The sequence below is a fragment of the Propithecus coquereli genome, unplaced genomic scaffold, assembly GCF_000956105.1.
Source record: "Propithecus coquereli isolate 6110/MARCELLA unplaced genomic scaffold, Pcoq_1.0 Scaffold68, whole genome shotgun sequence".
Classification (NCBI taxonomy): Eukaryota; Metazoa; Chordata; class Mammalia; order Primates; family Indriidae; genus Propithecus; species Propithecus coquereli.
In genome coordinates this window covers 8,785,172-8,812,292 of record NW_012152840.1, presented here as the reverse complement: position 1 = coordinate 8,812,292, position 27,121 = coordinate 8,785,172, and the positions used below count along the sequence as shown (strand labels likewise).

The following is a 27,121-nucleotide window of genomic DNA, read 5'->3' as shown; positions in this document are numbered from 1 at the left end:
AATATTTATCAAATGGAATATCTTAACTACATGACTAAGGAGATCTTTGAACACCAAACTGACTTTCAGCTTAGTTTCTACACTGGCAAATGACAGTCACAGAGAAGTTTCCCAGATGGCATTCAACATGTACTTTCCTATCAAGGATTAAAGCTCTATCTACCTTTTCTTATTCTAACCTCCTCAAAGACATGGGAGTGTGTGGAACTGAGAAAACTCCAATGCCTGCATTTCTAATACAGGAAACAAATGTTTCCTAAAATAAAGAATATTTTCCTAAGAGAAAAATAAACAAATTCCACTATTGTTTTCATATCTAGTCTAAACTATTCCTATCCCTTTAGCATAATTTCTTTCATAGCCTCTTTGCTTTAGGATTGACTTTACAATTCTTTGACTGCAACTCTCAATACAAATGCCATTCTCTAACTGCTTATTCTGTGTTACAACAAATTCAAGGTTCCTAGCAATCAAAGTCCTAACTAATGAGGATCTCAACTTTCTTATACACATTTAGATCAACTTCTCTTTATTTCACAACTCAATAGTGGTTGGTGATACCGAAGGTTATCTGGTGGTGAAGAGCCATCTTGCACAAGAATCTAAACAATGAACTTCTGAAGGTATGGTGAAAGAAGTATGTCTTGCTGCAGTCTTTGTGTGAGAGTATACAGGCAATGGTGTGGGAGAGAGTAGGAAGAATACACATGCTTGGTGCTACCCATCCTGAAGAATGCAAAAGACTTGGAAGGAGAATGGAACAGTGCTGAGTTTCTTGGAAGTCCTTTCTTTCTGAGCATTCTGAAGTAATAAGACCAGCCTTCCACACCTGGCACTGCTGGGAGCACCCAAGCTACGTGGTGGCTGAGGTGAAGGCTGTTCTCTTCCATTCTCCATGTCTTCCCTGGGTCCTCTATAGACACACCCTCCATGTACTAGAGGATTTTAATAACCAAAAGAACTAATTCACCATTTTTGTTGTAACCAAAAAGAAAGGAAAATATGAATTGCTTTCTTCCTTCTGTTCTTGCTAAATATCCATCAGAAAACCTACTTAGTATGACTGTAGTAACTGAAAAGATAAGCAAAATATCTATTTTTAGAATTCTACATTTTTCTTTAAATCTGTGGCTAACTTCTAAAGTGCCATGAGGTTTCTAATAAATAGTCTGATTTCAAATTCCTTGTCTTTATACTATATTGCATCTCTACAGCACAGAATGAGGGTAATCCAAGGATAGGAGGCTGAATCTTTCCCCTTAGTTATCACATACATCTCATACAACACAATAAAGACTATGGAATTACTAATATCCCGGCAGTTTATTAATGCTTCTTAACCTTTACCCGCTCCACCTACTCCAATCGAGCAGCCTATCAAATTCTCTGACGTTGCCTTCTCTATAATTATAATATGGCTTTCTGATATTTGAAACTACTTCCCACTAACAGAGCTATGCCTTTTGCTGTCTAATTTTCCTCCTATAAAAAAGATTTCCAGACTAAATGCAAATGAATTCTATCGACCGTCAACCTAATAAATAGCCACTGTATTACAGAAAATTTATAAGAAACAAAACAGCCAAAGTTAGATACTTCATAACCTATAGAGACTTCTTAATGTATATAATTTGATTCTCATTGGTTAGAGAAATTAAATAACTTTTATGAACCAAATTCCTAACAGGTGATGCAGTGCTGAGACTACAGGGTGGCCGCCAAGTCTGGAAACAGATGATACCACATCATAAAGCACTATAAGATACTATAACTAAACTACTGTGTTTCCAGAATTGGCAGCCATCCTGTAAAACCCAGATCTTCCAGCTGTTTTGATCCTCTGTATGTTTTACTCTGGAATTGCTAAAGAAGGCAGCAGTCAATGTAAAGTATCATCTTATATTGGGATGATATTTAGAAATTTTTAAAACAGCTTTTATATTGTTTTCCAACGTAATTTCACAACGACCTTGGGCATGGAGATTAAAAGAGGCAATTAATATTTTCTGAATGCCTACTACAAGGAGCCTCATTGCTTCTGAAGGCATGAGGTTAAGTACTTTACCTACGTTAACTCATTTAATCCTTGCAACAGCCCTATGAGGGATTATTGTCTTCTTTTTACAGATAAGGAAACTGAAGATTTATGAGGACAAGTCATAACCCAGGGTCACAGTTAGTCAGTGGAGCAGCAAGAAGACTAGGTCTTTTGACTCCAATTGCAGTATCCTTTCCACTACTGAGTGAAATCTTTTTACATATTCCATACAATGCCACATGCAGACCGTATGACTGCCTTCTTCCATGGACAGACTTCTCCCTCACTGCTTCTAAAAATTTGTCATTAACAAATTTGTAGGCTAACCTGGCAAGAAGAAAACAATTATTCAACTGAGTTAATTAAATACAATTTAAAATACTGCCTGGCTCATAACAGCACTAGAGAAATGTTAGCTAGGCTTACAATTATTATGGAAAGGACTGAGTATTTTAATAAATATAAACATATAGCATCTCCATTAAAACTAGGAAAAAAGTTTGTTTCATTTTTATTTTATTTTAAATATCTAAAATTCCTTCATAGTCACATCACTGCCACTTTTAAAATATAACACAAAGTTTTAGAAGGGTCAATAATACTCCTCTGAAGTTTTTCTTTTTAATATAAGTTATATATAACAATATTCTCTTTCTCAAATAGTCCTTCAATATTAACAAAATCCCTCCCCTACACATGCCAAATCAGCGTGGGGAGCCGCTTTTTGTTTAGACTAAATTTCCCAAACCTTTACCTTTGGAAAATTTATAATAAGATATGTATAAGATCATATGTATACTTTATAACCAAGACTAGATAAAAACATTCTTACTTTCAACTGAAAACTATAACTCTAAGTGAATTCAATGAATATCCATCTTGAAACACAGAAATGTCATTAAAAGAGCCTTGAATTACATGTCAAAAAACTGAGGTTCAAGTCCCACCTCTTGAGACTAACCAAGTGACCTGAGCAAGTCCCTTAATCTTCCTTAGTCAATAATAACCACCTCTCCTAACTTTGTAAGGTTACTGTGTTAATTAAGGAGACTGAGGATCCAAAAGGGCTTCTCACCCTTTAGCTGGGGCAAAGAAAGTTAGTTTCGGACTCTTTTAATTAAAGGGCCAGGGGACTGGAGTATGAACTGATGACATTTCCAAATCTGGTTTAAGCAAACCCTGAGCAAACATTAAATAAATGGGAAATAAGAAGAGAAGTGAACTCACTATCTCTTACCGAGACGTAGGCTAAGTCCTCCAACATACTTTAAACAAACACCAAACTGATATTTATACTACAAATGGGCTTTGTTACATCTTTAAAGAAATTGGATTACAATCAACAATTTATGGGTAAATCTTTTTTTTTTCTTTTTTATTGGCTAGCCTGGAAACATAGCCACTGAATGTTATTTCTGTGGGAAACTGTGTTCTATGAATCAATTCAGAAATAATCCAAACACTGGGAATGCATTTTTCCTCCTCCTAGTGCTAACAGGTACTCCCTTCTCATCCTCCTTGGTAGAATCAGGAAGTTTCTTTCACTATTCAGTCCTGTGGCCACTCAGATATGGGTTGTCAGATGAGGACTGTCAGTATTGTAATAACTATATAACCACCTTTCACTTTTTTTTGGTGGAAGGGTCAAACACATTCCTATCTACAGTCTCATTTTATCTACAGTTGCCCAATGAGGTACATAGGACAAATACTATTAGTATCCCATTTAGGCATGAGGAAGCTGAAGCACAGAAATTATGTGACTTGTCCAAGGTCACAACCTGGCAGAACGAGAATTAGAAGCCAGATCTTTATTTCTCAGCCCAGCAACACTCTTATCAAACAAATACCAACTGCTTAGAAAAGGGGGAGAGGGAAGTAAAGGTGATTGTAGTTTATTTAGACTTTATTTTTAGACTAATTATACCCCGTTTTGTGAATTTTCATTAATTTCATTCTCCATTGTTACCTGATGAGTTAGTCACTAAAACCAACATATCAGAAAGCATAAATTAATTTAAATTATTTCCTCACTGTTATATATAGATGTTCAACTTTAAGTGTTTCATAATAAAGTGACTCAGTGACTAAGCAGGCCCAATCTACATTAGTCACTTGTTGAACTGTTACATGAGATTTATGTAAAACTCTTACACGGAGGAGGGGTGGACAGGAATAAGCCTTTACCAAAAAGATGACTCAATTAAAGAAAAAAGTAAATGTGAATCTTACACATTTTTTCCTTCCAGTTTAAGCTGTGAGTTAGGAAAATAAATGTGAGGAAAGTTACATATCACCATTTGTTCCAAGTTTAGGTGGCTTAGAAGAAAGAGTTCACCAATTTAAATCGGCATGGGTGGACACTTTTGTGGTAAGAGAAAGAAGTTAAAAGTTAACAGGACTGAACAGTAAGACCGTGCCTTTATGTAGCACTTTTACCTCTCAAGTAGTTTCACATATGTTATCTCATTTTTTAATCAAGAAATCACTTTGAGATAGACAGGGGCAGATAATACTAGGCTGATTTTGCAAACAAGTATAAAGGATCTATGAAATTTGCTATGGTCACACAGTTACCCAGTGGATATGTATTGAAAAAAATAGTGATTAAATTGAACATTAACACCATACAATTTACTACTGTAAGAAGATCATCAATGATACTTTATAAAGGCAAACCACTTTAATTTCATATTCTGATAGAGCATTTCCATTACTATTACAGAAAATGTGGTATAACATACTCTAATTTCATCTATATTATTTATAGGTACTTTAAGCACTATCTTAAGAATTTCTTCCAAGAGAAAACTGAGCATATGATGCTTTTGCTGAGGCTTCTTAAAACATGGTACTACACCTATGTGTCAAATTTAATTTCTGATTTTGCAAGAGAAGGACTCTCTGAGCATACCCAGAATTTACTCCATGTAAAGTTCCTTCTTAGTATTTCAAGGAGGTAGTTTTGGCTTCTGTTTCATATAAAGGGCTAAAATAAACCTCAGGGTGACAAGAGTAATCTGATGGGTAGAGAGAGCTTGCTTTTTGGTACCAACACCATCCCAAGAACTGCAAACAGGTGAGGCAATGGGAAGGCAGGCAGAGAAGCATGTGAGACCTTGCAGGTGTCAGCCAAGGGGAAGGTAAAAAGCAAGAAAGTCAGAATGCCTAGAAATCAATCACGTGGGGCAATCATGTCCCACTACTTCTGGTTAGTGTTTCTGATTTTAAGTAGTGCTGACTTGGTCTTTCTAAATATTACTTTCTATTAGAAGATAATTTAAATAATGTTAACATGAAACAAAGGATAAAAGAGATCACTAAATTAAAAACTATTCATAATAACTGACTGCATTACTTTAGCCCATGAGAAATAAACATAAGGATTTTCACTATTTTAAAGAATGTTATACTGTGTAACATAAAAAAAGAAAAGGAAGCCCAGCAAGAAATGAAATTCAAAAATCTCCATTGGTTAAAATATCAGGTTGGTGATGACACAAAAGAATGAAAGTGCTACTACTGCCAGAAGCTTGATGCTGTAAGAGAGAAACAACAGAAAGCAAGCTTCTCCATCCTCTCAAGGACAATTCACTGGGCATTAGCTCCACTTTAGAATGAGAGAGCTTTTCTTTACCATTACAGGTGCAAACTCACATAGGGGTTTGAAAAAAATAAGATTCATTTTCATGCTCTCTATTTATATTCTTTATATTCCTCTCACTTTTCAACAATTTATAGAGATTATGCATTTGACATATAGCTGACAACTTGCATATGATACATCAGAGAATAAATCTAACATTTTTCTCTCTCAATTATTTTTTCAAATGAGTACTACCAGTAAAGGAAATAAAAATTACTTAAAAATGTGAGCAAGACAGTTCAATAAACAGAATAATAATGTATTCATGTGCACAGACAGAAATATATTTTAGAGTTGCATTTCCTCAAATCTTCGCTTAAATATCTAAGAAAGCATCAAAAGTTATTCTTGAATTAAAAATTGCCAATTTTTACTTTGTTGTCTGGTTCTTATCCCCAGAATGACCCCTGTATCACCATTAACTGGCATATGTTAAAGGACATACTCTCTTTTTTGTTGTTCCAGACACAGGTAGAGTTACTATCAGGGAACATCAAATGCAACTGGCCAAATGTCATGCTGCTCACTAACCTCTGCGTTAGTTAGTCCAGTCCCCCTGACTCTGCCCAGTCCTTTCTGGTTACAACACTGACTATGAGCACTAAGTTGTGCCCACCCCCCTCTCCCCCAGTTACCAAAGAACTCCCTTCCAAGGAAAGAGGTCCTTCCTTCAACCCCTCAAAGAACAGAATCTCTGGCCTTTCCCAATGGTTTCCTGCTGTGACTCTACTCTCCAAACTTTAACTCAAAATTCCTTTTCAGATACTATTTGAATTTGGTCAAGGAAAATGAGTTTTCCTTTACAGAACATTTTAGGCAACCTTACAAATTAGTGTGACAGAACTGTTTTAGGTGCTTCCATGCTATCACTTTCATCCCTACTAGAACTCTATGACCTATATCATCCTCCCCACTTTCAGAAGAAACTGAGGCTTAGAGTTACAGGGCAGAAAAGCCAGAATTTAAGCAAAGACTCTTTTCCCTTACTCTGAATTTCCCATGCAAGTTTTTATTGTCTCTGTCAAACTATTTCACTGTTAAAATTATTTTGTAGCTATTCTGTATACATATGTCAAGAGGTTTGTGTATCTTTATTGGACTAACCATACTACTGGCACTAACTGAACAACTTAATTATGAGATTAATAAACAAGCAAGTGTAGTAGTCCCCCTTTATCCATGAAGGATAAACTCTAAGACCCCTAGTGGATGCCTGAAACCCCAGATATAGGGGTGTTACTATATAAATATAGTCACATGGCACTTAATGACAAGGATACATTCTGAGAAATGTCATTAGGCAATTTCATCATTGTGCGAACATCATAGAGCACATTTACATTTTTTAAAAAATTTATATATATATATACATATATATATTTTTTTAATATATTTAACCACTAGACCACCAGGGACATAGGGTACACTTATACAAACCTAGATGGTATAGCCTACTACAAACCTACACTGTATGGTATAACCTATTGCTACTAGGCTACAAACCTGTTACTGTAGTGAACATTGTAGGCAATTGTAACACAATGGTATTTGTGTATCTAAATACAGAAAAGTACAATAAAAATATGATTATTATGATCTTACTGGACCACTGTCTTATATGTGGTCCTTCATAACATTGTTACATGTTATGTGACTGTACATATTATGTTTTTTCTATACATAAATACCTATGATAAAGTTTAATTTATAAATTAGGCACAGTAAGAAATTAACAATAACCAATAATAAAATAGAATTATAACAATATACTGTAATAAAATTAATGTGGGTAATAGAACAATTATAACAATATACTGTAATAAAATTAATGTGGGTACTCTCTCTCTTTTTTTCTCTCTCTCAGAATATCTTATTGTGCCATACTAAACCTTCTTTTTGTGATGAAGAAGAGACCAACCAGGAAGCCGTGAGATTTCATCACAGTACTCAGAATGACATACAATTTAAAACTTATAAATTATTTCTAGAATTTTCCATTTAATATTTTTGGATCATGGCTGACTGCAAATAACTGAAACCATGGAAAGTGAAACTGTAGATAAGGGGGGACTACTTTGCTTTCAACTCCACATTGCAACAATGCATTAATTTTACAGTGAACCTTAACATTCAGTGATCTATTCCCCAGTTCAATCTATTTCCCTACTTCTCTTCACAATTAGCCCACCCAGCACCACTGCCGGATGGTTGTAAAAGGCCTTTAATACTTACCAATTACAATGAAAAATTTGATATTAGAAGGAGGCTAAAGTGACTATCTAAAATAAGGGTTTAATGCTGTATGTGGACTATGTCCACTGTCAGAAATAACCAGGAATTTGCTGTATTAAAGAACATTCGTATCATTTAAGTAATTCAAGTAATTAGCTGCTAGGATTGCCTGGTGCCACTGAGGCCAAGGTGTTCAACAATCGCACCGGGCACCCCAGTGTCTAACTGGAGGGTTGTGGTGAACCAGGCCTTTCAAGGGTCAGTAGCACTTCCTGTCCACACTACTACTGTGCTCCTTCTGTCTATGCTGTAACTCCTTCCCCTCCTTTCCTCTCTAAAACATTTCCTTCTCTTCTCTCTCCCACATCATCATTCTACAGAGGGGTCTTGTTTGCTTCAAATAGACTTTGATAGCCAAGGAATCACTGCATATTTTTAAAAACGTTCCCTTCCTCTTTTTCACAGTTGGAATAATGAATTCTTTTCGGAGGTCTGGCCCTTTCCTAACCTACGTAGAAGCATCTCTAAGGCCCTTTCAGGTAGGGAGTTTGACTTACTCCCTAGTTCCCTGGATGCCACAAAAATTCTACCACAAACAAACTGTGGGGCCCATCTCTTTGCTTCCTTTGTAAAATTAGTTGAGAATATAGCAGCATTTCCCAAAGTGGGTTCTTTAGAATATCAATCCCTCCCTCAAAGAGATTTTCTAGTTAACTAAGTTTAGGAAATTTCTGAATATCCCCTTCCTTTGGAGAATCACTTTGCATTAAAGCATATTAAAGGCTTTGGAGTCTGTAAGGAAATTCTTTTCTTCAAGCATTCCCCAAACTTATTTGACCACAAAATCCTATTCTATTATACTTATTCACATTCTAATTAATTAGTATTATGAGGCAAACACCTAAAACCCTGCATTAGAGGCACATTAAGGCCCAGTAGAGTATAAACATTTTATAATTCTGATTGAAATCCAACACTTATACCTCCAAAACACTAAGATGGGTTTCTATAAAGTGACCATGAAATTAGTCTCAATATGACATGAGACAGAATTTTCACCTATTAGTAGCTATATTATTTGGCAATCTAAGAAATTTTATATAAAGATTCTTTCCTACAGAGGCAACTCAGCAGAATACTAACTACATTCAGACCTAACTCTGTGTATTAGACAAAATGTTAGCAAATACAACCTTAATTTGAGAATAACTGTAGAAGGAGTTCTAAAGCACTGAAATAGAAATTAATTACCAGTAATCTGAAATAGACACATTCCAGGGCCAAGTGGCTGAAGAGTGAATACCTAAAGTTGACTTTTGCTCTTGTTAATCACCACATCTGGGCAATGTTCCTATAGATGAAAAGGCTCATTTATGACTCATTTGAAAACTTGTGACAAGAGGCACACACCATTGAGGAGTGCCAAGTTTCGGGGACAAGGAGTGGGGAAGACGGTGGTCTCCCAGTGCTTTCCTCTCTGTCTCTAAGAGCTTTTCACCAATTCTGCTCCCTTGTCATGTCTTACCTTCCTGATATTCTGCTGACAACAGTAATTTCTCTCATGTTCGGGAATTTTCTGTCCTCAAGTTTTATTACCCCCAAACTAATTTTCCCCTCTTTTCCCTTTTGTCAGTGATTCACATGGTCTAATAGCAGGGGGTACAGTCTTATATTCAGTCAGTTGGTAATCATATTTAATAAATTACATCCTCTGGCCCAGAATGGCCTTCGGATAGTATAAAATAAATTATTACCTTTCTAAGTGAGAAATTCTCCCCAAATTTGGTTTAACTAAAATGGTAACTCCCAACTGGCAAGATACCCCATAAGATTTCATGTTAAGGTAGTGGATATTAAAACAACTTTAAAGTAAGACAAAGGACAGCTTACCAGTTGATGAGGGTGAAGGGTAAGGAGACACAGGGAAGTGACATGTCAAAAATAGTCAAAACTAGTTGCACAACAACAGAGCTGAGGTAAACTATACCTTTGACCCACCTCATTCTTTTATTATATCTAAGACTGCATTGGTTTCAACAGTTTTACATTAAGTGTGTTTCTACTCTTCTAACTCTCAACATGATAGTTGTAAAAGGCATATAAAATGTTCACGTTAGCAAATCAAGTAAAAAGCACAGTATATAGGGCACATCCATGAACTGATTTATAAGAAACCACACAAATGGGCCAATGTAGCACCAAATTGCTCCAGTTAAGGAAAAAAATATTCTCCCTCATCAGGCTTTTGGTAGGAATTATTATAAAACACTTACGTAAAAAACAAAAGCAAATATGTGGCTGGAATACAAAATAAATGCTTTAAAATCTCACATAATCTATAAAATGCAAGTAGCATAAGAAAGAATATTAGAGGAAGCTAAAAAAAAAAACATACATGCTCTGGATTTTCCAATAAATTAACAAGCTGAAGCAGCATATACTAAAAGAACAATATACAAGTAAAGTCTTACAATTCTTTTAAGATTTAAAGTTTGTGAAACTACACAATTAAGGATCATGATAAAAAAAAACACACATGCCAAAGTATGGTGTAAATCTCAAGCTCTAGTTACTTTTGCTAAACTCTAGGACTGTACTGCTCACCACAATCACAAGAGGATGTATATTTTATCACCGATTGCGAAAAATATATGACACTAATCTGGAGCTGTTAGGCCCCTATCATTTAGCTTCAGGGTTCCTATCCTTTTTCCCTGTGAGAATTAAGGTTATAAAAAAAATTGCAAGGACTACTCTCATGATAGTGGCTGGACTTTTTATCATCTCTTATTTGGGGACAAAAACATCTAAAAATGGATTTGAGGATTCCTTGAACTAAATCAGTGCCCACCCTACAAGCCTACCCCTCAGGTATCTGAATCCCACAGAATGGGACTACAGGTTTAGTTTAAAACAATCATAAACACAGAATCAAAACACATCATACTACCATTGGGTTTATTTACTACACAATAAAAAGTCTCATTTCAAGAGGGGTGACCTCTGTTTAAGAAGTAGAATATCAGCAATGAAATCATTCTTAAATAAACCACTGTCGTTACTTGCATTACTAAGCACATAGTAGGCTCTCAAAAATCTGTTAATGAATGAATCATTGACCAACATAAGGTAGGTTACTCAATTACTCCATGAACTTTAACTTTCCATTTATAATGGTAGGCCTTCTCTGGCCTAAGTTTTCAAATTAAGTCTTTGGATCAAGACATTCCGAAACTCTGACATCAAGACAATCAGAAATAAGATGCTTCCACTTCATGCAAAAGTCACTTAAACAGAGAAGTTACCTATCATATTCCCCATGTTGATGCTCATTTGACTTTCACCTTAAATATCACTTCCCTCAGGAAGGGGTTTCCCAACCCCCACCCCAAGATATCATTGTCCTCTGAGTTATTATATTAACCCTCCCTGAATGCTTTTTTTTCCCCTTTATGCTACAACAATAATTAAATAACATTTGTATTGTTCTTTTTTAAATGTTTGTTTCCTGTTCTAGACTTCAGACATCCCGAAGGTGAAGGTAATAGGAGCCTTGCTGATTGACTTTCTACATTTTTGCACCCAAAAGTGCCTGGCACATTGGTGTTTAGTAAGTATCTATTCGAATGTTTATTCAAATATAAATGTTTATTCAAATGTTCATACATTTATTCACTTCTTTATGAACATTTGAGAACAAAAGGGCAGCCAATAGTGTCCCTTCAATGTACTCAAATAATAAAAGCTTAGAAAACAAGGGAAGGAATATTAGGTCATCAGAAGTCTAAAGTTCAGAACATCATTCTGTTCTCAGCATGACACTAGAAAACAGGTTTTCCCTGGCAGTAATAGTGGTAAAAGAAGTAACTGTACTATTTATCTGTGTATCATCAGAGCTTTCAAAACACTTTCATCACATGTGTGGTATCATGACTAAAAGTCTCCAAAGAGTGCACATACAACTCTTTGAAGAGCCACGCAAAGTTTTTAAAGAGTTGTGACAGGTATATAATCCATTTATACTGAACGTTTTTATAAACGACTTAGAGACTATTGGGGACTTTTTAAAGCGCTCCCTGCATAATATTCCCTCTACAAACTAGCCTTTTTTTTTAAGTTTCAGAGCACTGAAATAAACACTGATTCCAAATAAAATCTTCAGGCACTGTAGAATAAAGTAGCCTTATTTTCTCAAAGGACAAAGAAAGGCAATCTGAGAGCTTCTATTAATTGCCAAAGGGACTTCCCACGGATTGTTGTTGGTAAATTAATGCATACCTCTAAAGTTTCAAAGTAAACTTTCAAAACCTTTTCAGAGGTACATCACCTTCAGAATTTTGTGAAGGTGAGAGTGGGAGAGAGATGTCTATTTAAATAATAAACTCAAATGCTCTTTAATGATTAAAAAGTTTTTTTTTTTTTTTACTTTCTATGACTATGTAAAAATTCATAAACAGAAAGACCACAGGGTAGATTGGAATCTAGGCAAATGATATAGTAATGGAAGCACAGCAACCCTTGAGGTGTATGAAAGAGCAAAGGGTTACATGGGATTTCTATGGAGTCCCATTATCTGCTTTTTTTCCTCAATAATCTGATTTAAAGCAATTTCTTTGTTTTGGAGACCATGAACATCTCATATTGTAACTTAAGTAGCTTATACCTAATCCTAGATGATTCTTGAATTCCAGTGTAGGGCAAGTCAAAGTCAAAGTACCCTGAAATAAAGTGACCAAAACAAAGTACTTGCTTTTAAGAAAGATTTTGTTCCATCTTTGTAAGGAATTCTGTTTGGAAATCTGGGTTTACAATAATATACTATCTTATAGCTCCATCAAATTCTATGAATACCAAAGTGTTTTGATATACATTATCTAATCTGGTTGACAGAATAATCTTGTGAAATAGGCAGGCCAAGAATCTTATAGATGAAGAACATGAGGTTCCAAGAAGTTAAGTTTCTTAGTTCCCTGACCAAGGACCATAACCTAGAATGTGGGAAAACTAGAGCTGGAAGGGTTTCTTTCTTTTCTTTCCCTTCCTCCTTTCCTTCCTTCCTTTCTTCCTTTCTTCCTTCTCTCATCTCCTCTCCTCTCCCCCTCTCTCCTCCTCTCCACTCCTTTCCTTTCCTTTCTTTCTGTCTCTCTCTTTCTTTTTCCTTTCTTCCTTCCTTCCTTTTTCCTTTTTCTTTTTTTGGAATCATTTTTGATCCCTAGACCATTGCTATTTCTAAAGAAATGGCCTCTCCTAAGTTGCATTCTTTATCCCTCACCAAAACAAGCAATAAGACAGCCATGTCCATAACTTCGAGTATGTAAAGTGGTCTACAACATTTCCTTCAAAATAATGGTCATATCCCCATTATGTCCCTTATAATTTTGGGTCTTAGAAACCTTATCAAGCTTGAATAGAGCATAAATTTCCATCACAGAAGGAAAATAAACATGTTTTCTTCTCCTATAAAACACCAGGAACCTTCCAAATCGGTATCAGAACCACTAAAACCAAGTTGTCCAACACTCTAGTATAGCGTGAGGTTCAGGATGAAAAGTGGGATAAAACCCAAAGCATAATCTTCCCTGTTCAGTTGGGTGAGGGTTATGGGATGAGATCTCAAGATTTAAGAAATGTTAACTATTGAATGTGGGTAAGGGTGGGAATTTTTTGTGTTTAAATTTTTTCTTTAATAAGTGAGTCAGTTTCTTGAAAATGGAGACAGTTTAATTCTTGATGTAAAAATACCTTAAGTATGTGTGAATCCTCAAGTTTAATAGAAAAAAAATCAACATTAAGTTCTTGACTCCAAAATCTTGTTTTCTTACCTATAATATACACTGTGCTGTTACATATGAAGTTAAAGATAGAAAGGTCTATCAAATAAGCTCCACAGACAATCCATGTAAGCATTAAAGCAAGATAGATCCCTGTAATAGGCCTAATTCTGATCTTTGGGAGCAAAAACACTTGACTTTATAAAGTCAGTGTTGTTCTTTTAAGTCAGTGGTTTTCAACCTTGGATACATGTTAGAATGACTTTCTAAAAAATACTGGGGCTCCAATCTTGCTCCAGACCAATGAAATCAGAATCTCTGGGAGTAGGAACTGGTTGGTTCTAGGGTTCAGTAAGAACTGAAAGCCTCTAGTCTAAGTATTTGTTATCCAGTTTCAAATATGATGTCAACATGATGGCATTTTCATATTTTCCTATAGAAGAAATATTCACAGGACCATAACTAACAGTCACAATAGCCAGAAACATCAGAATTTTACAAACTAAATGAGTTTATTATTGGATATAAGCAGATATCCTTAAAGTTAGTTATAAACACTACATTTAATAAATATTAATCATTAAAAAAACCAGAAAATTTAATATAACCATATAACGTTCATTTCATTGGCTTAATTATTAAACAATGTTTAAAAAATTTATCTTCCACTGAATAGTAGCTGATCTTATAAAATATTTGATTTTCTGAATTTTCCCGTAGCTGTAAATAAGAAAAGGCAAATAAAGAAACCAGAAGTACAAGACACCCTACTACACAGGTATATGAAATCAATTCAACAGGGAGTTTCCACTGCTGAGAGGACAAAGGACTTCTCAGAAATATTACTGCAATCGTATTGCTCATTTCTTACTCAACACAGTACTACTGAAAAGGATGTTGCTAGGTTCCCACCGTAACTGCCTATGTGTTGTTCCTGTGACAGCTGGAGTCAACAAAGATAAGTTTGGCTTCTGGAAAAACCAAAATGCCAACCTTCTTTATTTTTAAACTTGCTCTAAAATTCTTCCATATTATCTGATTCTAAGAATTTTGCAATAGATGCATATTAGTTAAAGCTAGAGAATGAGTAACTAAATCTGGTCTCAATTGTATGATTAAACAAATATAACAAAAACAAGCTGCATGCAATTTTTAGCATTTTATAATAATCTACTTGTATCCAAAGGAGGCTTACGCTAAAAATTTTCAGACAAAAAAATACAAGACAATCAAAAATAGATTTAATACGCTAATTAATCTAGGTGGGCCTAGCCAGGAAAATATTTAAGATTCCTATTTTATGAGACTTCCTAATTAAGAGGAAATTAATAATAGCTGCTGCACTAAAGATAAGGAAATATTAAAGGTTAGAGAAGAATTTTGATTTTCTGTTTCTATTTCTAGGTCAATGAACTATAACCAAACATAACCAGGTGAGTGGTATAAACTTACATGATTTATTGCAGATTGAACAGCTTTTACATAATGGTTTAGCTGCCGATCCATTATAGCAAATTCAATCATCGCCTTGTCCATACTATATTCACTACTCACTTCAGCTGAAAGAAAAAAAATTGCAATTATTTTCCACTTAAAGTGCCAGATCTGAAAAGAGTTGCACCAATATAATCTACATCAGTCAATGGTCTAAATAATTTTGTAAAGGTATTACATATTTTTTTAAAAAACTCCTCAACATATGCCACCTTGATTCAAAATTTGAATACACTCAGTAGAAGAAGGCTTAAAGGCAGTGTTGGGGTGGAAAGACAAAGACTCGTACTCAGGAGTTCCAGGCTGTGCCGCTTACTTGTATGATGTTAAATCAGTCACTACACCTCTCTCAGCCTCAGTTCTCTCATCCACTAAAGCAGCCCAGTCATATATATATACATATATCTGCCACAGGAACCTCACAGGATTGTTAAAGAGCAAATAAGGAAGATTTCCACTTCTAAAAACAGTGGGCTAGATTATTTGTACCGATCTTCCTATTGAAAATAACTAAAAATATTGAATAAAATAAGAAAAAAAGGAAATCTTAAAGACAAGAGTCACAAAATGGTAAGAAACAACCAGAGCAAAATCTAGCGAAAACCAAAAAAGAAATTGAGGCAACAGAACACCAAGTCGCATACCCTCCCATAGTAAGCTGGGATCCTCACTCTCTGGGAAAAAAAAGATGAACCAGAAGTAACCCCTCCTTGCTCCTTGGGACTGTAGGGTGGTTGGCCTTGGTCATTGAGCAGAACAGGCAAAAAGGGAGAGAAAACAAACCTGTTTCTGAAAAACTGGCCACAAGGCAGCCTTCATGGATTTGCAGCCTTGGTTCCCCTAACCTGAGTTATCCTGGGCCCCTAAGCTTTGATCTTGGCAGGTGTTTTCAGGTTGATAACATCTACAGGTATCTGGCAAAAACAAACACAAGTCCTCTCTGGAGAAGACACTTTCATTCTAGGTATCAAATAATCTCTATAAATAATTTTTAAGGATAATGAACAGATCATGGAAGAAAAAATTAAAACAAAAATAGAAACAAATAAAAAAAAATCTCACACACACTAAATACACAAGAAAACACGCCACCAAGAGTAAGAATCAGCAGAAAACAGATCCACAAATGTTTTAAGTATTCCAATTATCTATTAGTCAGGATAAAAAACAACCATGCTTACTATGATTACAAAATTAAAATACCCTTAGGAAACTGGGTCTATAAAAAATGACTAGCAGATTAGAAAAGCAAGGTAATGTACTTAGAAGTGCTTTTAAACTTAAACATATAATTCAATAGACCAGAAGAAGAGAACACAGCATCATAAAAATTTTAAAACTAAAAAAAAAATTGAATGAAACACTGACCTGTCCTTTAATGATCTGACTTTCACTGACCCTGTCCTACAACTTTCTTCAACCTGAGTATCCTCTATCTTTTTTTTTTTTTTTTTTTTTTTGAGACAGAGTCTGGCTCTGTTGCCCTGGCTAGAGTGCCATGGCGTCAGCCTAGCTCACAGCAACCTCAAACTCCTGGGCTCAAGCGATCCTCCTGCCTCAGCCTCCCGAGTAGCTGAGACTACAGGCATGCGCCACCATGCCCAGCTAATTTTTTCTATATATATTTTAGTTGTCCAGATAATTTCTTTCTATTTTTAGTAGAGACGGGGTCTCGCTCTTGCTCAGGCTGGTCTCAAACGCCTGATCTTGAGTGATCCACCCGCCTCGGCTTCCCAGAGTGCTAGGATTATAGGCGTGAGCCACCGCGCACGGCCTTATCCTCTATCTTCATGGCAACAGCATCCGGTGCCAGGGGAAGGCTGTCTTCCCTCAGCTCCAGAGCCTAACACTCCATGGGGAACCCACAGAGGAAGAGAAGGGGTATAGGCAATGTGTGCTCTGCACCCTGCCCCGTATCACCACCTTCGACTTCACTGGAGTCACCAAAGCAGACTGCACCACAGCTGAAATGTGGAAACACATGAACATCAAGGCCAAGGTGGCCCGTATCGAGCAGAATGCCCTCTAAGGGTCCCAGCACCCCAGCAGTCCTAAAGGCCTGAGGGTGGTCAGTTTGATTTAATAATAAATGATTTGAGCTGTTCAAAAAGAGAAGAAGAGTTGACTTTCTTAAAACACATTTGGGAATGCACATATTCAAATCACATGTAAAATCTACTGACATTTAGCTTTTAAAAATTATCTTCTTAGACTTTTAAATTATGCTTTAATTTTGCAATAGTCACTTAATAAAGCATATTCCACAGAATATCTCCTGGGTTAACATGCTTCTGGTAGAACGCCTTTTGGCTTTTAGTATCCAGACAGCAGAGAATGTACATATATCTCAATGAAAGTTTGTTGGGATGGATAGCGGGAGAGTGTCATGTTTATATAAGAAAATTTCTGTATACATTTCCAAACAAAATGATGTATGAGAAAAGACTTGGGTCATATTCCAAATAAAACTGTTAGACCATCAGAGTCACAGGTTGATGTTTTTAAAATATCCAAATTGGCCAGGCGCCGTGCCTCATGCCTGTAATCCTAGCATTCTTGGGAGGCTCAGGTGGGTGGATCATTTGAGCTCAGGAGTTCAAGACCAGCCTGAGCAAGAGTGAGATCCCGTCTCTACTAAAAAAAATAGAAAGAAATTAGCTGGACAACTAAAAATATATAGAGAAAAATTAGCCGGGCATTGTGGTACATGCCTGTAGTCCCAGCTAATCGGGAGGCTGAGGCAGGAGGATTGCTTGAGCCCAGGAGTTTGAGGTTGCTGTGAGCTAGGCTGATGCCACAGCACTCTAGCCTGGGCAACAGAGTGAGACTCTGTCCCCCAAAAAATAAAATAAAAAATAAATAAATAAATAAAGTGTCCAAATGTCAACAAAGGAGACATGCTGCTCAGATATTGCTGGTACCAACATGTATATATTGCTACCATACATAGCAACTGTTCATTAAAAATCATTTTTAACCAGGAAGATAATTTTAAACAATTTATATCTTAATGTGTGATTGTGATTTACATATGGGCATTTTACCATATTTAGTTACATTTCAGTAAAATTGGTTAGAGCTTTTGGTTAAACTATAATTTAATTGTTTTTTCCACTTAAAATAATGAAAAATAGATTCCTGGTTTCATAAAAGCCTTATTTAGTTAAAAGAAAGCTGTTGTTTTTTTTCTCTTAGTGGATTGGTATATTTTATGGGCATTAGATTCTGACACAGGAACTGGTCAAAAAAGTGGGTAAAGCCAGTAACCTGAGCAAAGACTAAGAGCATAAACTCTGCTTTTCCAAAAATCCAATAATTAGAGGTAGCCCAAATCTAAACAGGAATCTACTAAAATACCTATTGGGAGCAAAAGTCTTTGAAGCATAATAAATGAAAGTCTGTCAGGGGTTTAAATCAGTGGGAATAGATATAATGTCAACAATCCTCCTCTGGGATTAAATGAGCCAATTTCTTTTTTTTTTTTTATTTCAGGATATTATGGGGGTACAGATTTTTAGGTTACGTATATTGCCCTTGCCTCCCCCCTCCCCCCCAAGTCCAAGTTTCAAGCATGTCCATCCCTTGGATGGTGCGCATTGCACTCTTTGTGTATGCAAATACCTGTCCCCTCCTCCCCCCCTCCCCTCCCCGCTGCCCGACATCCAATGAGCTAATTTTTGAAAGCATTCAGAATGTGCCTGAGACATTCAAATGCTATAAAAGGTTGCAAAATAAAATAAATGGGATGATGGTTCTCATTACCAAGGTCTCATAGATGCTAGGAAGACCTGAACCAGATAGTGCTTGGAAATACAAGGCAAAAGAAATCTTCCTGCAAAGCAGGAGATAAGCCAGGCCTGGGTCAGTTTTAAAGGCATGAAGCTCAAAGGAAGACTATTTGGAGGCCAACTATGGCTTACAGGCAGCCTCAACTCAGGCTCCAGGACCCAAGAATGCTGGGGCAAGCTGCTGAAGAACACAAGGGAAGAAGAGTGCAGCCTTAGGCAACAAAGGGAAGGGAAAACACCAGAAGAGATCAGGAACGTAGTCCTGAAATGAACTTAGAATCACAGCGCACCTGGAAGCACTATACAGTCAGACAACTACAGTTAGCGTGTCTTGGTCTGCTGCAGCTACGGGCTGGAAAGACCAGCGAACTAAGACAGGAATTAGAAGAGACTCTTCCAACAGTATCTTGAAGACCAGTCATGAGAACATTTGTATCAAGGAGCAACATCCCATAGCCATTTTAAAACGATTTTTTGGGATTCTTTTTGTTCTTTTCAACTCTTATTTCCCTATTGCAACAATAACCTTTTTTAAAAAACCTGACTTGCATGTGTGTTTCAGAAACACCGGCTAGGGAAGGCATGAGGAATCTGTGTCTTGTTCTACAAAGGAAATGAGGTGGGGAAAGAAGCGCACTGTGCTGCATGAAAAAGGCCAACAAGCCAAATAAATCCCGGAAACTTCTGGAGGGAAAAAAAGGATAAACACAGAAACACAAGTTAGTTGGCTGCCGACTACAAAGTGGCTGGGGATATGGGGTGGGTGTGGAGGGACTGACCAGCCAGAGGCTCCCTGCTATGTGACCCCACAGTCTATGCTCCCACCATCAAAATTCTCCTACTCTTTCACTGAAAGCTCTCCCGGAGAATCTATACCAAATAAATCACGCACCCTTCAAGCTGAGCTCCAGCCCTACCTCCTTTCAAATTGTACCAGCCTAGAAGGAGCTCCTCCTTCCTTAATTTATCTTAACACCTACACTCAATATTTTGTCACCATAAACAATCTTGCCTTTCTTTTCTGCATTTGCCTCCTTTCTCCAAAGAGATTTTACTCCACTTGAGGGCAAGAAGGATGCCTTAGGTGTTCTTGGGATCCAACAAAAAACTACAGCAATTCTTCCTTCAATATTCTTCTAAGGCCATTACTTCATATATTTGAAAATTCTTTCACCAAACTAAATTATCCTACCACAGGTATTAAATTGACTTAAAATGTAAAAAGGACATGTGATATAAATACATTTGCCTATTATTTTTCATTGTGATTTTTCCATAATAAAAAAGTTGGCACCAGCGTGGGGTGGGAGGTGGGGGAGAGAAGAAATCACACATAAGATGTTAAAATTCACAGAATGATGACCCTAGAGAGAAAAGCATTACTTTAACACACCCCTGCAAACCTGGTATTAGAGAAGTTTGATGTAGATGATAAAGCGTGCAAAGTAATGACAAAAATGAAATATAGATTTTGTATATATGTGTGTTTGTGTGTGTGTGTGTATGTATACACGCACACACACACAAGCTGTAGCTAACAATTAGTGAACACTTTATTATGTGCCAGCACTGTGCTGAGCATGTCATATTTACATCAAACCTCAAAGCAATATTAAGAGATAGGTAGTTTAACCTCCACTTTACATATGAGAAAACTGACGCAACTTACTCAAGGCCACAAAGGTAGCAAGCAGCAGAGCCAGGGCTCCAACTCAGGCTTTCTAACTGCAAAGATGATACCCTTGCCCATCTGTGCAAAAAAGTGTTTAAACACTCAGAGAAGGACAAGACCCCCCTAACTCCCCCATGAATATCCAAGGAACAAACCTTCAGGAAAAAGTCAAAGGCTTCAGCTCAGCTCCCTGGCAGTCTGTTAGCATAAAGGAATAGTTCTAAGTAGGACATGGGGCAATGCCACTCAAAGGCTATCAGATCTGGTCCTGGAACCCTCTTTCTAAATTCCTAAAGTAGAAGACACTGATTAAAAAAAAAAAAAGAAAGAAAAAGAAAAAAGAAAATGAATTTTCCCTTTTAGAAGATTAACAAGTTTTAACTGGTGACCTTTCCCAACAGCAAAGCTAATTTTGAGATGCTATAAAAGCAACCGACTCACACTGACTGAATGCTAGGAGAATTACTAAGTCAACTCCAGATGCCGAGAGGTTAAGCCTGTACTAGGCCAAGAGCACTGGCAGCAGAGATGAAAGCAGCTACAGACTAACTACCAGGCAGCAAACCAAGAGCAGCAGGAGAGACATGTTCAAGGGAAAAGGAAGAGTCCTGGAAGGCTTCGCATTGCAGAGACACTTCTGAGTTCAGAGTCAAAAATCATTTCTATTAATTATAATTCTGACTGCCCTCCTCTGCCCCCAGCACGGTCTGGGGAGGCTAAGAATATTCAAATTTCTTCACTATGCCATTCCATGAGCATTTATGTATTATAGTCAGCCCTTGCTATCATTAATCAAATGAAGCTGAACATAGTTGAACATTCATTTACAAGCCAATAAGAACATGGAGAAGTCTCATGGGGGACTTCAGTAACTCTGAGAGATCTGTCACCTGGTATACTAATTAAGAAATTATTCCAAGAAGTTAGTAAAATAACTAGCTGAAATATGCTCCCACCCTCCCCCAAATCTAGTCCAGAGGGTAGAGACAATCCGTTATTTACATTATAAAAATACTAGCTGTTTCTATAAGTGCCAGCCAGTGCCAATGACCCTGGTCAGCACCATCCCAAACGCGGTGCCAAACCACTGTGGACAGACAACAGCATTCCCTGAAGAACTTGCAGGTATTATTTAGACCAGGAAGGGCCACAAAATTAAACACATCCTTTAAAGATGGTTTCTGTTTTAGTTTGGTTTTTCCTACTCAGTAGCAAATCCTACAAAAACAAAGAATGATAATCACTGAAGAAGGGCTCTTTTTTTTTTTTTTTTTTTTTTTTTTGAGACAGAGTCTCACTGTGTTGCCCGGGCTAGAGTGCCGTGGTGTCAGCCTAGCTCACAGCAACCTCAAACTCCTGGGCTCAAGCGATCCCCCTGCCTCAGCCTCCTGAGTAGCTGGGACTACAGGCATGCGCCACCATGCCCGGCTAATTTTTTCTATATATATTTTTTTAGTTGTCCAGATAATTTCTTTCTATTTTTTAGTAGAGACGGGGTCTCACTCTTGCTCAGGCTGGTCGCGAACTCCTGACTTAGAGCGATCCACCCGCCTTGGCCTCCCAGAGTGCTAGGATTACAGGCGTGAGCCACCGCGCCCGGCCCAAGAAGGGCTCTTTTTAGACTGAAGTTTTCTGCTACTTATCTAATATAAAAAATCTCCACATGGGGCCTGCATAAGATTTTCCTAAAGTCAAACAAACCTGTAATTATGCAATGAAAGCAGCCACACTATTCATTAGACACGTCGTGTTACTCAATGTCAAAACGCACTAACAGCAATATTATAACTACAACGTTACTATTCTTTTTGAAGCGTTGAGTAGGTATTAAAGTTACAGGATCAGTAGAGCAAAATGAAGAGATAGGTCTAAGAAAGGAAAGGAAAGGAGGGGACAAACTAGCTATTTTTATAGACTCTCAAGTAAGACAAATTCCAGACCCTTTATGGCAAAAAGATGTAGGTAGTAAACCTGTAGCAATATGGTCATTCTTATGTAGCACAGCATGGAAACGTGAGAGCTAGTTCCAGTGTTGTGTAGGGTCTATTCATAACTTACTCGTTCAGTACAATGCCATTTTCTAGGCCATAAGTTAAAAAGCAACAGCAAATGGGGGAGCAGAAGATTCTTTATCTTGGCATATAGCTTCTTGACCAACTATTCTAAATAGGGCCCTTCCCGAACCACAGCTGCCCTGTAGTTGTAGCCTAAGGCATGCACTAGAGAGAAATAAACTCTCTTCCCCGAGGCCCAGAACTGATGTTTGGGAAGCAGAGATGAAACAGGTCCTGCAATACATGGAACCTAGAGCCAAATAAAATCCTTCATTATCCCCCAGGTCTTCAGTAGAAACAGACATAAAAATGAAGATGCCTTTCCTCCCTCTTTCCCCTAGCATATTCACACACATCTATCTCTACACTACCTCATTACACAACCAGATGTCTTTTTGCTTTGTTCTGCTGCTTCCTATGATCTCAGCCACAGGTCCTTTTCCAGAATCCTCCCTAATCTCTAGAACAGAACTAAATATTTTGTACCTTATAGGTCCATAAAACTTCTTTACAACAGGATACGTGTATATATGTGTCTCTGTGTGTGTGTGCATATGTGTGTATTAGAGAGGCACACCCTCAAGACAAATTTCACTTACTTATCCCTTCTAACTTTATGTCTCTGATTCAATTGTATAGTTTTGCCCATGGCCAAGCTGTTTCCTGAAATTTTGTCCTAAACAAATAGAAATTGCAGAATCAAGTGTTTTTTATTCTACAAAGCCATGTACTGGCATGCCCAAACAGGAACAGCACCAATTATATATAGTTGATTAAATTCGACTCCATGCGCTTTATTAGTAAAATACCACGCTAAGACAAAGCAGACATTTAGTGTTCTTACGAGGTTGCTGACAATTCAACATGACTCATATACTCAGAACAATCTGATAAATATTAAATGTCATAAAGTACATATGTCCATTTTTCAAGGAGGAAGAAAGAAAAGGAGGCAGGGAATTATCTGACTGTATTTAAATTTTTTATAATAAATGAGACATATAGAGCAAGGAAATTTTACTTTCCAAAACAGGGAATAAGTATTTCCTAATTTCTTCAACTTAAAACTTGATTCTTCTCCATTTTGTAAACAAGATATTTATTCTTTTTAGATAAATTCAAACAAATGACAGTATAAACCACACCCAACCCTTCCCACCAAAAAAACAAAAACAATCTCTCCTGTTCGAAAATATAGCTCCAACTATCTCTAGCAACACATATTTACACATACACCTACCTCTATGAGTATGTGTGTGTGTATGTGTGTGTGTGGATGTTTTTCCTGGCAGCCTCATCTTAAGCAATCATTATATATTCATCAGGAGTTGAATTTAATGACTTATTCACCACTTGAGCAATATTTAATGGAAACCTAGTTGCTTCTCACTACAGTCTACTTTAAAGTTATAATTATTCTTCCACATAGATATTAGTGTGGTAAAATTAAATCTGAATGCACATTTTATAACTGCCACCCACTGGAAGTCATAGTGAAGAGTCTAACAGTGCATGACACAAGATAGTAAGCAACTGGGTTTTTTACAAACACAGTGACCATGGGAAAAATCCTCAAGCAATAGTCACCTTTATAGTCATCTTTACTTTATCTACCTATGCAATTCCCTTGTCAGAATAATACGGAAGAGCAAAGTTGTATAATACAGTAACTGAAATAGCCAGCTCTGAAATCAGATTGCATTCAAATCTAGGCTATGTTATATTACATTCTAGCTATGTAGTTTTTGGCAAATCACTTTGGCAAGTCTGTTTCCTCTTCTGCATAATGGGTACAATAACAGTAGCACCTAATTCTTAAAGCTGATATAAGGACTAAATGACATAATGTAGGTAAAATGATCAGGAGAGGGCCTAGCCCACAGTAAGTACTAACAAAATATTATCTGCCATTATACTGATTACAGAAAAGATAACTATTCTGCAAATATAATTAGTCTAAATACTGAAATCATGTTGCCCTTGGAACCAAAAAGTAGCAAGTGAAGACCATCTCCTTAACTCTCAGCTGTTTTTACTGACTTCCAAAGCTCTAAGTTGAAATCACAAGACTGCAATGCTCAATGAGAAGCTTTATAAACACAGTACCCCTCCCTCAAGCTCAGAAACTTATTTATGTAGCAAATGTTTATTGAGCACTTACTACATGTCAGGCAGAGGGGAAAAAATGCCTTGAAGCAAGATGAAGGAGCAGTTAACACTGCCCACAGAAAGTAGGAAAGGTTTAACAGGTGAGTGTAAATTCCAATTATGTCTTGAAGGATGAGTAAGTGTTTGTCAGATGCTCACTGGACTAGAGTACAGAGGAGAAACAAATCCCCTCACTCCTCTCCACAGAGACCAATTTAGAGTATAAATGGTCAAACAAAAACACTGGGAATGAACAGAGTAAAAAGAAAGATTTTTAAAAGGAACAAATCTTCACTGAGCACTGACTACATGCCAGGCACTTTGCACATACTCATTCGGTACTCTGTTACAACAATGTGAGTTAGGTATTATTAAACATATTGTAGAGATAAGAAAACAGATGTTCACAGAGACTAAACCATTTGCCCCAGGTTACATGGTTAATTAATAAATGGTGGAGTTATGACTGACCTCAACTCTGACTTAAAGTTACCATGGAAGGCACATGACATAGTGTCTGAACAGAAATAAGTAAAATACATTTCAGGCAAAAGCCATGAAGTAATGAATAGTCTGTTCTCTACCTAAAGAGATTCTCCGAAATATTATCTTCTGTTAAGAGAGAGAAAGAGTAAGAGAGACTGACTGACTGACTTAAATAACTCTACTTCCGAGTGATGGTAACCATGACATCTTTCATTATACAGACATATATTTTCTTAGTATGTGTTAATAGTGTATAAACTACCATAGTAATGGTATAACTCAAAATATTGCTTGAAATAAATTCTATAATGAATTTTAAATAAATAAAATCATAGAAATCAATCTTTGCCAATCATCACAAGCACTATGAATCCCAAGCTACAGCCATCTATCCTTTTAAAACATATCCACAGGGCCAGGCACAATGGCTCATGCCTATAATCCCAACACTTTGGGAGTCCGAGGCAGGAGGATCACTCGAGGCCAGGAGTTCAAGACCAGCTTAGGCAACATAGTGAGACCCCCATCTTTACAAAATAAAAATAAAAACTTAGCTGGGTGTGGTGGTGCACGCCTGTAGTCCTAGCTACTCCAAAGACTGAGGTGGGAGGATCGCTTGAGCCCAGGAATGTGAGCCTGCAGTGAGCTGTGATCGTGCCACTGAACTCCAGACTGCATGACAGAGTGAGACTCTGTCTCTAAAAAACTAAAACTAAAAATAAATAAACAAATACAACATATTCACAGATCCCCTCTGCCTACCTATTATATGTCCCCCAAATCTTCAAGGTCAGGTCTGTCTTTTATTTGATTTAACTGTTTTTTCCACATCCTTCCTGCCCATTTCTCCCTATCTAACCCCTGGTAGACTGGGAAGAAACAGTGAATTCAAGGCCGCAAGCAATATCTACAGCAGCATTTCCCCAACCAACATAATTTCAATGACTGCCATTTCTCTCTGGTCTTCAAGTCCTTGCCTGTGCCCAATTCGTATCCATAGCGTGCAACCTGGAGACCCAGAGCATGGCTTTAACCAAATACCAAAGCTCTAGCATGAATTCTTGGCAGCAAAGACAAAAGGAAGTGAGGAACCTCAAAAGGAACCTCATATAATTATTAAGAAAATTAAATAACAATGTAGGTAAAGCACTCAACATAATGTCTCAAACACAGAAGACTCTTAATAAAAATCTTCTACTTCACTTAAGCTAGTATCTATTGACTCATGGGGTTTTCTCACCCACTTTAAAGAAAGTTTTTAAAATTAATAAAGCATATAGTTAAAAAAGTAGTAAACCATACGGTTGAAAAATTCAAACAGTACAATAATGTGGTGTCTCCAATGCCCAAACTCTCTCCCCAGGAAACCAGGGCTATGAGGTTCTCAGAACTATAATCCCATAGAAATATTTTATGTATAACGTAAGGCATCCCTCTTTAATAGGGACTACAGGCTGGGTGCCCAAGCATGGTGGCTCATGCTTATAATCTCAGCACTTTGGGAGGCAGAGGTGGGAGGAATGCTTGAGGTCAGGAGTTTGAGACCAACATGTGCAACATAAGGAGAACTTGTCTCTACGAAAAATTAAAAAATTAGGCAGATATGGTGGCACATGCCTGTAGTCCCAGCAACTTGAGAGGCTGTGGCGGGAGGATCCCTTAAGCCCAGAAGTTCAAGGCTACAGCAAGCTGTGATTATGCCACCGCACTCTAATCTAGCTGACAGAGAGACCCTGTCTCATAAAAAAAAAGGACTACAGAAATTAAAATGCTTATAGAATTAGCAGAAATA

The 27,121-nt window shown here is 37.0% G+C and overlaps 1 protein-coding gene across 1 annotated transcript in view; it reads right to left on the bottom strand.

Moving 5' to 3' along the window:
• The window catches only part of NSMCE2 (non-SMC element 2, MMS21 homolog (S. cerevisiae)), a 214,206-nt gene that overhangs the window by 155,493 nt on the left and 31,592 nt on the right, over positions 1–27,121 (bottom strand). The window contains exon 3 of the mRNA XM_012660842.1: positions 15,140–15,246. Coding sequence (XP_012516296.1) covers positions 15,140–15,246 — 107 coding nt within the window. The remainder of the gene's footprint in view (positions 1–15,139; positions 15,247–27,121) is intronic.